Source organism: Rhinoderma darwinii, chromosome 5 (assembly GCF_050947455.1).
Source record: "Rhinoderma darwinii isolate aRhiDar2 chromosome 5, aRhiDar2.hap1, whole genome shotgun sequence".
NCBI classification, from domain to species: Eukaryota; Metazoa; Chordata; class Amphibia; order Anura; family Rhinodermatidae; genus Rhinoderma; species Rhinoderma darwinii.
Genome location: NC_134691.1, coordinates 263,295,334 through 263,309,510, shown reverse-complemented (window position 1 = coordinate 263,309,510; position 14,177 = coordinate 263,295,334). Strand labels below are relative to the sequence as shown.

Here is a 14,177-nt window from a genome sequence, read left to right as displayed (position 1 = left end):
TGATTATTGGTTTTTGGGCCAAGGGTGGCAATATTTTGCAAACGGCACAGTTTGTGAACTGTTCGCGTGCTGCTGTGGTGAAAGTGTATCGTGGGTGAAGGAATGTCACCATTGTGAATAACCATCATGGAAACTGCAGAGCACCACGTTCATTTGATGTGAGAGGTGAACGTCTGCCACAAAGGTGCACGAGGGCCGAACGACACGCTACAGTGGAGCAGCTCACTGTGAAAATCAGCAAGGGCACTACCAGACGTGTGTCTAAAAAACAGTTCAGCAAACTTTGCTGCGTATGGGGCTCCGAAGCAGACATAGGGTCGCTGCTCCTATGCTAACAAAGGTGCATCGGAAAAAAAGGCTCCAATTTGCACGGCAGTATCGGAATTGGACCACCGATGATTGGCAAAGAGTTGCCTTCTCTGATGAATCACGTTTTCTGCTACATCGACCGGATGGAATTTGGTGTGTCAGGCGAGAAACCGAGAACAAACACCCTGCAACCATTGCTGGAAAAACGCAAGCTGGTGGCGGCAGCGTTGTGGTCCGGGGAATTTTTTCATGGCATTCTCTCATCAATGTGGAAGGGACCGATTTGGGTATGAATCCATCAACCTACCAGTACTTGATTGAGTCACTCCCAGTCTAGCTGCTGTCCGTGCTGCACATGGCGGTTACTCTGGATATTAGCTGGTGGTCTTAATAATGTAACTCCTCTGTGTATTATTTGAAGGCAATATTCACCCTTGAACACCATTATTTTTTATTTTTATTTTTTAAATCCCGCACTAATTAATTTCTTAATACTGTCCATTTTTATAGCGGTTGACAATCCCTTTTTTTTTTTTTTGTTTTTTTTTTTTTTTTGTTTTTTTACAGAGCTCCAAATTCCCAGAACCTCTGTGCTGTGGTGGATGTGCTAGTGAAAATGCTGTCTGCTTTAGACAGTCCCTTTTTGTTAGGCTTTGTTTACATGGATGCGCATGGGCGATGTATGCCGCTGCATGGCATACGTCATGGTTATATGATTAATGTATAGGTCATTGGCTTTTTAATAGCCTTTCATGACCTATCCCTTAAACGTATACCGTTTTAGTCTGTGGGTGATGTATGTGTTAAACGGATGCATAAAAGGGCCATCCATCACCCAAAGACTGTAATGGTATCAGTTTAATGACGTCATGAATAGGGTATTGAGAGTTCATGACGTATACATTTAACAGATACCATTTAAGTCTATAGTGATGGATACGCTTGTTAGTCATCTGTCATAGCCTACATTTAATGTATAGGTTAGGAGCTTTTTCCCCAGCATATATGTCAAATGTAGGCAAAAAAGGTGTTATTAACATAGTCTTAGAAGAGTCTCCTGGCAATAAGCTTATACCTGGCTGTCCTGCTGCTTGGGCCACCAACAATCAGGAGGGTTTTGAATAGAAGGCTACCCTCCACTAATGCAGAATTCCCTAATAGAGTATTTAAAGGCTATGTAAACCTTTGAATACTTTTATTTTTATTATTTAATAAAACAATTTATCATGGTGTTTAATGCAACTTTTTAATTGTTTTTTTTTTTTTTTAAATAAATACTTTTTTGAGATACAGCTTCTATGTATCCTAGATACATAGAAGCTATATCTTGCGCTAAGAGCTGAATCCGTCAGGTCAATGGAGACCCGCAGGATCCAGCGGTTATCGATCACATCTAAGTTCATCACTTAAATTTTTACAGTAGAATGTGTTTACTAATGTTTTTTGGTTGCTTTAATATAAAAATAGCTCCCCAAGAGGACGTGTGCCGTTTTGATGAATCTTTTGCTCACTGTACTGTGGGTGAGAGGAAGAGAAAGAGCGCACTGTTTGTATGGTGTGCCGGTATTGTTTACAGTGGATGTTAAGCTATATTTCTTACCACAGTCTGTAACTTGTTGAGCAAAGGAAAATGGTTAAAAAGAAACTAAAACACAAATCACAGTGTAAAAACCAAAGTGTGTTTTTAAAACTATACCCAACACATGGTCTGACTTAGAACTGTAAATGATCTGCCAGTCACAGCTTCGGGGTTAACGCCCATAGATAATCAGTCTGCACCTGCTTCTATGTCTGTGAGACTGACTCCATCTTCCACCACTCAGGGTGGCAGGCTTAGGAGTGGGAGAACCTATCACAGCCTGGCCAGACGGAGCTAGCTCCCGCCCTCTGTATTTATACCTGCCTTTCCTGTTCCTCCTTTGCTTGTGATTCTTTTCGTTTGGTTTCCTGGCCCTGCTGCAGCTTCTTGTACTATTGTCCTTGCTTCATATTGACCCCGGCTTGCTGACTACTCTCCTGCTCTGCGTTTGGTACCTCATACGCTCCTGGTTTGACTCGGCTTGTTTACTTCTCTTGTTGCTCACGGTGTTGGCGTGGGCAACTGCCCCTTTCTCCCCCTAGCTCTGTGTACCCTTGTCTGTTTGTCTGTCGTGCACTTATTGAGCGTAGGGACCGTCGCCCAGTTGTACCCCGTCGCCTAGGGCGGGTCGTTGCAAGTAGGCAGGGACTGAGTGTCGGGTAGATTAGGGCTCACTTGTCTGTCTCCCCACCCCCCGTCATTACAAGAACACTATACGATATTTACTCTAACTATCCATTAAAACTTCTTAATAAGAAACCAAATGAGTGTATTTTAAAACATTTACAAAAATTAAGAAAAAAAACATCCAGTGGCCAGTATGGATTACAAGACTGATGTTCATACTGTGATCTGTGATACTAGTTTTAATTATAAATATAATACCCTTTAATGTTTTACTCAAGTGGCTTACCTTTAATTGGACCTAAAAAAAAACGACGCTTTAATAGCAATGAGATTGATTGTAAGAGTATTTCAAGTCCTTGGTTGGCACCTGAAAAGTCTTTGGCTGACCTTTAAACTGATTTGTTTTCTTTGTCAAGCAGTCATTTGATATATGTAACCTTCAGTACTGCCTAGTTTTAAACTGAGCGTTAAATTAATAGTTAGTTGAACATAGATTAACATATTTATTTAGACTTCTTTAATGTAAGCTTTTCCATACATTCTTTAATGTAAGCTTTTACATACATTCCTTACACAAGAAATAATAACTTCTTTAAGTACACTTTAAATGTTTTTTTCTTGGACTAATGCTTATGATAGGCCATCTATGTTTGATTGGTGGAAGTAAAACCCCCGGTACCCCAGACGATAATTAGAACGATCAAGTAAATGGGGCTGAGCTACTGAGGGGGCTGCAGCTCCTTAATCGTGCTGATCGGCAGGTGTCCCAGGAGTCTATCCTAAAGATAAGCCTCCAATGTTTAAGCCGTTTAATACCCTTTTAACTCCATAATGTTGTGTATTTTCCCTTTCACAGGCTCTGTCTTTAATTTTTCCATTTTTCCTGAGCTATTGAGTGGAGCCTAACTGCTATTATATCTGCCATGAATTGCACACATAGAGAAGAAATAATGAGCAGTGTAGCTATGAATCCAGCACTGGGGTAAGATAGAACACTTACTAGGATGCTGCTGCTGCGGCGTTTGTGTATGTGTCTCTCTTCCTCTCTCACTCAGCTCTTGCACCCTCCTGCCCTCTCCATAGACTTCTATATGCAGCTGTAGCCTAATCCCTCAGTGAGCTGATAGCCTGTCTGTCTTCTCTTAAAGACACCGAAAAAGTTGTAAATTCCGTTAGAAGAGGGGAAGCCTGTAAGTGGAGATAGGGGCATTTTTCACTAATATGGCCTCATGCACATGACTGTAGCCATGTGCACGGCCGTGATTTTCTGGTCGGCCGGCCATGGAGTCATCCGCGAGCCGTCCACAAATCGTGGGTAGTGCACATGGCAGCGTTCATTATTTTCTATGAGTCTGGACCGCAGAACACGGCCGTAATAAGGCTTGTCCATTCTTTCTGCGGTCCAGGCTTCTGGGCCGTGCACATGGCAGCGTCCATTATTTTCTATGAGCCTGGACCGCAGAACACGGCCGTAATAAGACTTGGCCATTCTTTCTGCGGTCCAGGCTCCTGGGCCATGCGCAGACCGTGGAAACCACGGTCGTGTGCATGGGCCCATAGAAATGAATGGAGCCACAATTCTCCCGTGGATTTTTGGGGGAATTGCGGCCGCAAAAGCAGGTTCCTGTGCATGGGGCCTAAGATATATGATAGTTTCTTATAGTCACGTGCACTATTGATTTATGCAAAGTATGATAAAAAGTTAGTGCCCATTTAACTGTTTAATTCCATAATATTAGCTTCACGGAAGACTCCACTTTGATTGTTCTGTTTATCAGAAAAAAATAGTCATGGAAGCTGACAAAGGTTAGCAGTATTAGTATTTTAATCATTGTCATCTATTTTATGATAAAAGATGCACAAAGTATATCAGTTATGCCATTTACTTGCAGTAAAATACCATAGGGTGTATAAAATAATCCAGCTATGCCAGGTGCTGATATTACGGTTTTGTTGCATTTGTTTCTGCATTAAATCTTTCTAAAAAAAATTACTTCCATCCTGGTTTTTACAAATAGGTTTAAAACCTTGAGTTGTACGGCATGCTGTGGTTGTAAAAGAAGCATGGCATGTTCTAAAAGCTTTTCTGTATACAATAGCATTGTGTGAACAGGTTTATTAAATGACATCACTACATTGTCCATCACCAAATATGTACAACTGTACGTGTAACTACCCGAAGGGTTCTGCGACAGAGAAGACCTATGAACATCGTCAGAAACTGTGGGTTTTTGTTTGTTGGGAATTACTTAGGGAAATTGCTTAAACTTTTCAATAAAAAAAATGTTGTGTAAATTGGGCAAAGTCATTTAAAGCTAAACCGTAACTCTATTGCACTCCTATGTAATTCTTTTATCAATACTTTTCACAGTGCTAAAACTTATATAGTTACTAAACAGTGAATTTAGAAACGGAGGTTATAGAAGGACTTCACTCTCATGGTAAATCACTGCATCACCACAAATCCAGATGATCATTTTAATTACAGACTCTGACTGCAAAACCCCTTAGTTTGTGGAGAAACTGATTTCTATTTTTTGCTACGACAGTAATTCAGTCCAGGCCTTTTCTTTCTCTGTTTTAGGTTGTGGATGCTATCCTCCCACCTTTAGTCTCCCTGGTCTGCAGCCAAAATGGTAAGTTAGGCCACATCAAGTAGGGCCCTGTGCAAATGTAACATTTTGTTTCGACTATATTGCTACATTGGTAACATTCTTGGCACTTTGTGTTTTCTAGTGGAGTGGAGGCTGTTCAGCTTGCGGCTACTTGCAGAAACCACATCACTTCTAGTAAACCATGATGCTGTAGATGAGGGGAGGACTGAGGGCCTTCAATCCAACATCACTTTTTTGTCTTTGGTCAGAAAGTCATTGCTTCCACAGTGAGTCCCTCAGCTGGGCTAATGGGGTTAATTTTATTCTTTATCCGCCATATAATTTATGTTTCTCATGGACTGTATAAGTGTATGTCATTAGTATATTTCATTGTGGTTAGTGTAGCACGCCTATCTGACCCAATACAGTCCGGCGCAGAAGAAACGATTGCCAACTGTTTTTCCTGCCAACCGTAAGGAAAGGTTTGATGACCCCAGCTAGTCTGTTTATGATTTGCTAGAGAACATCTTCTGCTTATTAACAGCAGACTTTGTAGATTTTGTTGAAACAATGATTTTGCATGAATTTAAATCCATAAGAAAAGAAGCACAAGTGCCCACACTTATTTATTAAAAATGAACTGATATGTTTTCATTTGTGATTATATAGCAGTGGCAGAACAGATCTACAGTATATAACCAGTTAATTGTTACTCATCTTGACTAGTTTCCAAATTAAATCCTTTTGGTCAGGGTTAGATTAAACTTCTACTGTTTTAAGTCAGGCCCTTCCTTTTTTTGACAGAAAGGTAAAACAATATACATATATGTATTTCTAATAACTGTTCATGCCACGATGATGCAGGTGTATTTTACATCTTCTTCCTCATTTTTTACACAGAGGTGTATAATATCATTGACCTGTTACATGGACGAAAACTAAGGCCCCCTGCACACGACCATAGGGGCTTTGCGGGCCACAAAAACAAACAGCTCCGTTGCGGTCCATTTGACCATAAAAAAACCCTGTTCATCCGTATGTCATCAGTATTCACAGTTCCGCAACAGAAAAAAATGATTTCACCAGTGGAGTGAAGTCGCACATCTGGACCATAAAATGACTTGCCTCTGAGTTTTTGCGTTCCAGATTCGTGGCCCCAGCACAATTAACTGAAAGCCACGGTCGTGTGCATGGGGCCATATAAATGAATGGGTTCACAATTAATCAGTAAAAATCACATAAATTGCAAACACAAAAGCACGGTCGTGTACATAAGGCTAAATCTAGGCCAAGGTGGTGCTGGTGTGGGTGTGTAAGTGGTGCTGGTGTGTTAGTGAATAAACTTGTTTTTATTGATGATCTGTTACTTAAATTTTATGAGTTTGGTGGAGGCTCCAGGGCAATTGTACCACTCGACTTTCCTATAAACCGGCCCTGGCCTTCTTTCTTAGTTTTTTTTTGCAAAAATGGATAATGCCAAAAGTTTGACTAAATGTAACATGTTTACAATCCCAGTAAGTATGACAGCGTAAACATCCGGTTGCAAACATTTTTTTAAAAGCATTTACACGAGACCATAATCGGGAACAACCGTTCCTAAAGGCATTTGTTAGGCCAATTATTGGCCCATGTAAACGGGCCGGCGATCAGCCGACAAACAACCAAACACTTGTTTGTCAGCTAATCCTATCGTTTATTCAGGCAAAAAAATCCTCATTGTCTGCAGGGGGATGTGCTGACTACAATGATGCAAATTGATGGGGACAGCATAAGCCCATGTAAAAGGGCCTGTTAACAAGCACCAGTTGACTTGTAATATCGTCAATCGGCGCTTTAAATCTGCCCATGTGAACCTTTAGTCTGAGATTTTCTGCGATGACATAGAACTTTTGAATGGCAAGGGTCGAATCCACTTATGGTTACTTTGCAGCGTATGGTTTGTGAGATTTTGGGACTCAAAATGGAAGAGAAAAATAACACAATGCAGTCCCAGGGATAGTACTGGGATATTTCCTAGTAAATTGCAACCCCTTTAATAATAGGATTCATTTGACCTGTATAAAAATTGTCTCACATCGTTCAAACGCGTACAGAAAAAAAATATACAGCCGATACCCATAGTATATATAATATGTTTATCTCTACATGTCCATACAGAATGTATCAGTTTAAGGTGTAAGTCTGTAGATGTCAGGTCTGCTTTAAGGTCTTCATAGTAGATGACATTTTAGGTCATCCGCTAATCAACCAATCTAGTATTTTGACATTTATTAACTAAAATCAATTCAGTTATGAAATGTCAGAACGACCGTGAAAGTCGCTGAAGATTAACGCTTGCTGTAAATTGTCTGTTTGGTGTCGTATAGCTGCAGTGTATAATTACATTGTATATTAAGCAGATACTATTTATATATGGTTTATTGTTGGTATTCTAAATGGACTATATTTGGGTTATTTAAATCACGATTTTACTAAGTTTTGCACTATAAGGTAGTTTACATAGACAGTTCGAATTTCTTAATACTGTGAAATCTAAAACAGTGGGTTTGGATGTCTAATTATCACTTATTAATTGTAGCTATCTAGATGGTGCTCAGAAATATAATTTATTTTCCAGTCTGCAGTTTTTTATAGACATATACAAATTTAATTTGAAAGTTACCGATATGCTGCATCACACTTAGACAGATTATTAAGAATAACAATGCAAATATTAATATATGCCCACTGCATATTGCAGGTTCCCATCAAATAGTAATTCATTCAGCTTGCCGGGGCAGGTACATCTCTTGACAGCTGTCACAACCTCTCCGAGTGCTTACAGAGATCATCTATTGCCTATGGTGACTTCACTTTCAGTGACCTGAATCACTTCTAGGAATTTGAAAAGGGAGCTAAAGGATACTTTGTTAAAAAGAGTTTGTAGTTAGAAACTGTCTGAAAAATATGGTTAATTAAAAAGTGATGTAATATTCAGAAGATCATTTGGCTTACCAATTTACATTTCAAACTTGAACAGCTGTAATGTTACCTTTCCGTAAAGGCTATGGACACATTTGGACAAATTTTTATTATTGTATTTTATCTATTTTAGGCTAAAACAAAACCAACGTTTTTGCAATTGGGGTTTATTTTAAAAAAATTCAGCATTTCTCTTCTGCTTGCATGTATTCCAATTCATATCAAGCTGTGAAGTGCCCTTCAGTGTCAATTTTGTTAGATGGGTTCACCAGCCTCCCCTGTCTTCTCCTGAATGATCCTCTAAGGCTGTATAGGTCGGGAGGAGTCCCGATGTATAGCTCCGATGGAAGGCACCTCCATATCCCACTATATAGGCATACAGTGGGATACGTCTCCCAAACTGCCCACGAACATCGCTACTTTTAAGTGCTGAACCAGGGGAAGCCCCTGATGTTACTGTACATATGTGGACAGTGATGTCAGGGGCTTTCAACTATGGATTTCCAGGCCAGAGTATCGCAAGCGCCCTGGCCGAGTACTCCTGTCTTGGGAAAGCCCTTGACGTCACTGTCAATATATGGACAGTGACATTTAGAGCTTAAAAATCCTGGATTGCATGGTTGGAGCGTCTGACTTGGAGGAGCTCTTGACGTCACTGTCTATATATAGACAGTGACGTAAGGAGCTTTAAGATGCAGGAATCCCTGGCCAGATCGTCTGCAACAATATGGCCAGGGATTCCACTCCTGGAGGGAGCCCGTGACGTCACTGTCCATACATGGACAGTGACATTAAGGGCTTTGAGGTGCCAAAATCCCCAATCAGCGAGTCGGCAATGCTCTGGACGGGGATTCAGCTCCTAGAGGGAAGCACTGTCCATATATGGCCGGGGATTCTGTTTTTTGTGGAACACCTGACATCACTGTCCATACATGGACAGTGACGTTAGGGGCTTTGTAATGCGAGAAACCCCTACCAGAACGTCGGCAATACTCTTGCCTGATTCTGCTTCTTCAGGGACACCCTGACCTCACTTTCCACAGAGATCTTGAAAACCATGAGAAATTGTTACAGAAACTTTATTGGAAATTGGATAACTTTTCATTATACAAATAATAACCTTTAGGGCGGATTTACACGAACGTGATATACGTCCGTGCAACGCGCATGCTTTTCACGCGCGTCGCACGGACCTAGTCTATGGGGCAGTGCAGACAGTCAGTGATTTTTGCGTAAAACTCACGACATGTCCTATATTTCTGCGTTTTTCTGCGTAAGTTAATGGGTGCGTGAAAATCACGCGCACCACACGGAAGCACTTCCGTGGGACGCGCATGATTCACGCAACAGCAGTAAAACTATGAATGTAAACAGAAAAGCACCACTTGCTTTTCTGTTTACAAACAGAGTGTCATAATGATGGTGGCTGCGCGAAAAGCACGCAGCCACGCATTATACGCAGCTGACACACGGAGCTGTTAAGTGCCTTTTGCGCGCGCAAAATGCTGCGTTTTTTGCGCGCGCAAAACGTACACGCTCCAGTAAATCCGGCCTCATTTGCCAAAACCTGAATACCCTCACCTCTATCTATCTGTGTGTGTGTATATATATATATATATATATATATATATACACACACATATCCCTTGTCTCTATGTATGTATGTATGGGTGTCAATTAGAATTGATCAATACAACTCACAATAATTTAACAATGTGTGGTCGACTGACGGTATATGTGGTCCACTGACTGGTGCGCCTTCTTTCCTCTCCCTATTTTGGGAATTTCTAGTTTGAAGATTAGCCGGTAACTAGGAAGATCTAAAGCTCCCTTTGTATAATTGAGATGCCCCTTTTTCAGTGATATGTCATTATAGAAATTAGGTAATATCCTATAAAAATAATTATTTTTAAAAATGTTTATAATATCGATGAGTCTTTTTCTTTTTGGCTACATGTAACATTGCTGTATAAAACTTATCGGATATAAAATAGTTTGAGTGTAGCCTTTTGTTCCTTTGTTCCTTGTTTCAGCATTTTTATCTTACTAAATAAAATATTTACTAATCTCCATATTATGGGTGCACTGTTTTAATAAATTGTACTTTCTTCTGAAGGTTATAGAAATTGCTTTTGCTTTGAATTACTGTAACCCGCTGCTTGTTTACTCATGCATAACAGAACCCATATATTTGTTCTTTTCATAAATATCTGCAGTATGCACAGAACTTTATGCTTAAGTACAATGGTTTATTTTTTATGTCAAACCACCACATTTTTCAGTTTCTGACCTTGTTGAAATTTCAACAAAATTACAATAAGATAATTAACAAAGGAAATGAGGAGCAATGTAAAAAGCCTTGGCAAATCAGATTTAGAATGAAAAATTGAATTATACCATTTTATATTACTTTTAGTAGACTTTATTGTTAGCTTTCTGTATTAAAGCAAAATAGATAGTCCCGCAGAAAAATCTTTGTATATACCAGTTCTGTGGAGAAATTCTCTGTATGCCATTATAATGAGTAGACAGTCAGTCATGGATATTTAATCACATTATCATTTAATAATGAAGGTAAAGGTTCCTTTGTGGCTAAAAAATATGACATTTTGATTAGTTGTGCTGAACCTGGAGCTTATAAACTCTCCAACTTATGTAACAACATTAGTATTTCTTCGATTATAGTCACCATCAAACACTGTTGGCTACCAGATACCATATAAAGTGACTCGTATACTATTCTAAGGCTTATTACCCCAATCTAGTAATTTTAGCATTACTTCACCAATCATAATTCTAATAATCATAATTACTAATGAGTACAAATCATTCTGTTTAGTTTGTGACATCTCCCTTTCTAAATATACATTCTCCCTTCTAAGACATGTTAAACGCATGTACAGGGGAAAAAAATTGGCATGTCCTTTGTTGCCGTGGTTCCGTCTCTGACCTCCCATTGAAAGCAATGGGAGGCAGAAAAAGTGTTTTTCAATGCGTTTTTTGCCCAAAAACCACTGCAAGAATTTGTTTTAAAATTCCTAAAAGAATTTTGAGCCAGATTTTTTTTCTGTCTGCAAAATACTCTGTGTGAACAGGGCCTTAGGGCTATATGCGTTTTCAGCCTCTGAATGTAAACAAGAATATTGCTATTCACTGACATCAAACAGGTAAACCTCTTGAAAATAGTAAATTAACATTAAATCTTTGTTTAACTCTTTATTATACAGTCTTGTAGCTTCATTGATATAAAAACATCTTTAAATGTATAAAAGCCTACAGTAGGCTGGACGCCTTTCTTATTAGCCACCATTTGCTTACCTGGCATCCTACCTCTGAGGTGGGCCCTATGGTTTGGTCGGATCATGCCCCTGTATTTCTGACACTCACGTTTCCTAGTTCGGTACCCAATTTCCAATCTTGGAAACTTAACGATAATTTATTGCGTGACTCAGTGTGTGTGTCAGCCCTTAAGGACTCGCTAACCGGCTTTTTTGAGGTACATACACATGACACCACCCCATTACCATTACAGTGGGAGGCGCTAAAGTGTGTAGTAAGGGGAGTCCTGATCCAACATGGGGCACGTTTGAAGCGGGAAAAAGGGGTAGCTATTGCGCGGCTCCTTACGCAGATAGGGGACCTTGAATCCCGTCATAAGCGTGTTCTTTCCTCACAGATATTTGCGGAACTTACTACAGCGAGAGAATCCTTGCGTTCTCTGATAGACCAGTCACACGCTCGATTCAGGGACCGGATGCGAAAACATTCGTACGAATTTGCAGACAAATGTGGCAGGTCTCTGGCACGGATACTACATCCTCGCACCCAGGCGTCGAATATCCCTAAAATTACTTCTCCCTCGGGTGTTGAGGTTCATGATCCGGCGGGCATCACTGATTGCTTCAGACAGTATTACTCGGCATTATATAATCTTAAAGGCCATTTTCAGGATATGCAGGCGGATGCGTTGCGGGATAAAATAGACCGTTATGTGCACGACACTGCGTTGCCATCATTGGGGGACGGGGAGGCCTTGGGACTTGAGGAAGATTTTTTGGAAACGGAAGTGGAGCGTGCTATTGGAGACTCCCCCTTGGGCAAAAGTCCGGGACCCGATGGGTTTAATAATAAATTCTACAAGACATTTAAGGATCAATTGGCTCCGTTCTTGACGAAAGTTTTTAATTCCGTGTCTTCCTCGTGTCCCTTTGCACCTCAGTCCCTTGAGGCTCATATTACTCTTTTACCAAAACCGGGCAAGGATCCGACGTCGTGCGCAAATTTCCGACCAATATCATTGATAAATGTAGACGTTAAGATTTTCGCGAAGTTGCTGGCCTCTCGACTCTCGCCTTTCTTACATGATCTGGTCACAGATGACCAGGTGGGGTTTGTACGTGGTAGGGAAGCGCGGGACAACACTAACAAGACCCTCCTTTTAACATCATACTGCCAATCCCATAAGATACCGATGTATTTACTCTCGGTCGATGCTGAAAAAGCTTTTGACAGGGTACATTGGGTGTTTCTACGCAGTGTCCTGACACAGGTTGGCCTTGGCGCCACTATGGTGGATAGGATTATGGCATTATATCATGGGCCTACGGCCCGGGTTCGAGTTAATGGTTTGTTATCTGACTCTTTGTCTATTACTAATGGCACGAGACAGGGGTGCCCACTCTCACCTTTACTCTATGTTTTGGTCATGGAACACCTGGCCGTGGCACTGCGGAGCAACCCTAATGTTAATGGCGTCTGTGTTGGCGCGGAACATCACAAACTGGCATTGTATGCCGATGATCTCCTTGTGTACATTACGACTCCCATGGCTTCCTTGCCATCTTTGACCGGGGAATTTGAGCGATTTGGTCATTTGAGTAATTTTAAAGTCAACTATTCTAAATCGGAGGCATTGAATATATCTCTCGATACTGCTCTAGCCACCCATCTCGCTCGTGTTTTCCCGTTCAAATGGCAATCTAAATCTCTAAAATATTTGGGGGTGCATATTCCCACACAACAGTCGGATTTGTTCGCTTTGAATTACACACCCATTCTGCAGCGCACCTTGAAGGATTTAATGTCATATGGTGGGAACCGCATATCGTGGTTTGGGCGCATTAACGCGGTTAAAATGGACATTCTGCCAAAATTCCTATACATATTCCAAACCGTCCCTATCATAATTCCAACGAGCTTCTTCCAAACCTTACATACGGCCATAAGTAAATTTGTTTGGGGCTCCTCTAAGCCTCGTGTTAGTTTTGCTGTCCTTAGTCGGCCGAAAGTGGAGGGGGGGGGGGCAGGCTTGCCGGATTTTAAACGCTACCACCAAGCTGCGGTCCTCATGCGATTGGTAGACTGGTTCCGCTCAGGTGCGGGTAAGCAATGGGTGCGCATTGAGAAGGCTATGTCTCCCCTAGCACTGTCGCGTCTGCCTTGATTGTCTGCTCTTCAGCGACCTTCATCTTCTCTGCCTTCCCTCACACGTCAGTTTCTTGTAGTCTGGAAGCGGATCATTGCTACGGTGGACCTTGTTCACCGTCCAGGTCCTCTAACTCCTCTCTTTGATGATCCTTCCTTCCCTCCGGCGGTGGGTGTGGACACATTCCTCTGTTGGGAGAGACAGGACGGTGGTTTTTTGGCTAAGACTCTTACACCTGAGGGTACAATCTTGTCACAGACTGTTGTCTCTGAGGCCTGCCCGGGGGGACGTCCGGTTTGGTGGTCCTATTTTCAGTTGCGCTCCTATCTTTCTTCCATGGGCGACCGTCTTGTATTGCTGCAGGATAAGACTCCTCTGGAGCACTATTTGTTGTTGACTACTGCCCCCTCTCATGTGTTGTCCTATTTACATGGGATCCTTCTACCTAAATATGATTACTCTCAGCTGACATTCACTACCGCATGGGATGAGGAACTGGGGACTCGACACTCTGCTGAGGAGTGGGGCACATCTTTCTTCCTGGCGCGTAAGCTACCGACCTCGTGCTTCGCCCAGGAAAAAAATTATAAGATTCTCACCAGATGGTACCGCTGTCCTTCTTTGCTGCATAGGATATTCCCTAATGTATCTGATGAGTGCTGGAGGTGTGGGGAGGCTCCTG

The 14,177-nt window shown here is 41.4% G+C and overlaps 1 protein-coding gene across 2 annotated transcripts in view; it reads left to right on the top strand.

The window, feature by feature from the left end:
* The window catches only part of ULK4 (unc-51 like kinase 4), a 771,869-nt gene that overhangs the window by 387,410 nt on the left and 370,282 nt on the right, over window positions 1–14,177 (top strand). For both annotated transcript variants that reach the window (XM_075827083.1, XM_075827084.1), the window contains exons 28-29: window positions 5,100–5,151; window positions 5,252–5,396. In XM_075827083.1, the coding sequence (XP_075683198.1) occupies window positions 5,100–5,151; window positions 5,252–5,396 (197 nt within the window). The remainder of the gene's footprint in view (window positions 1–5,099; window positions 5,152–5,251; window positions 5,397–14,177) is intronic.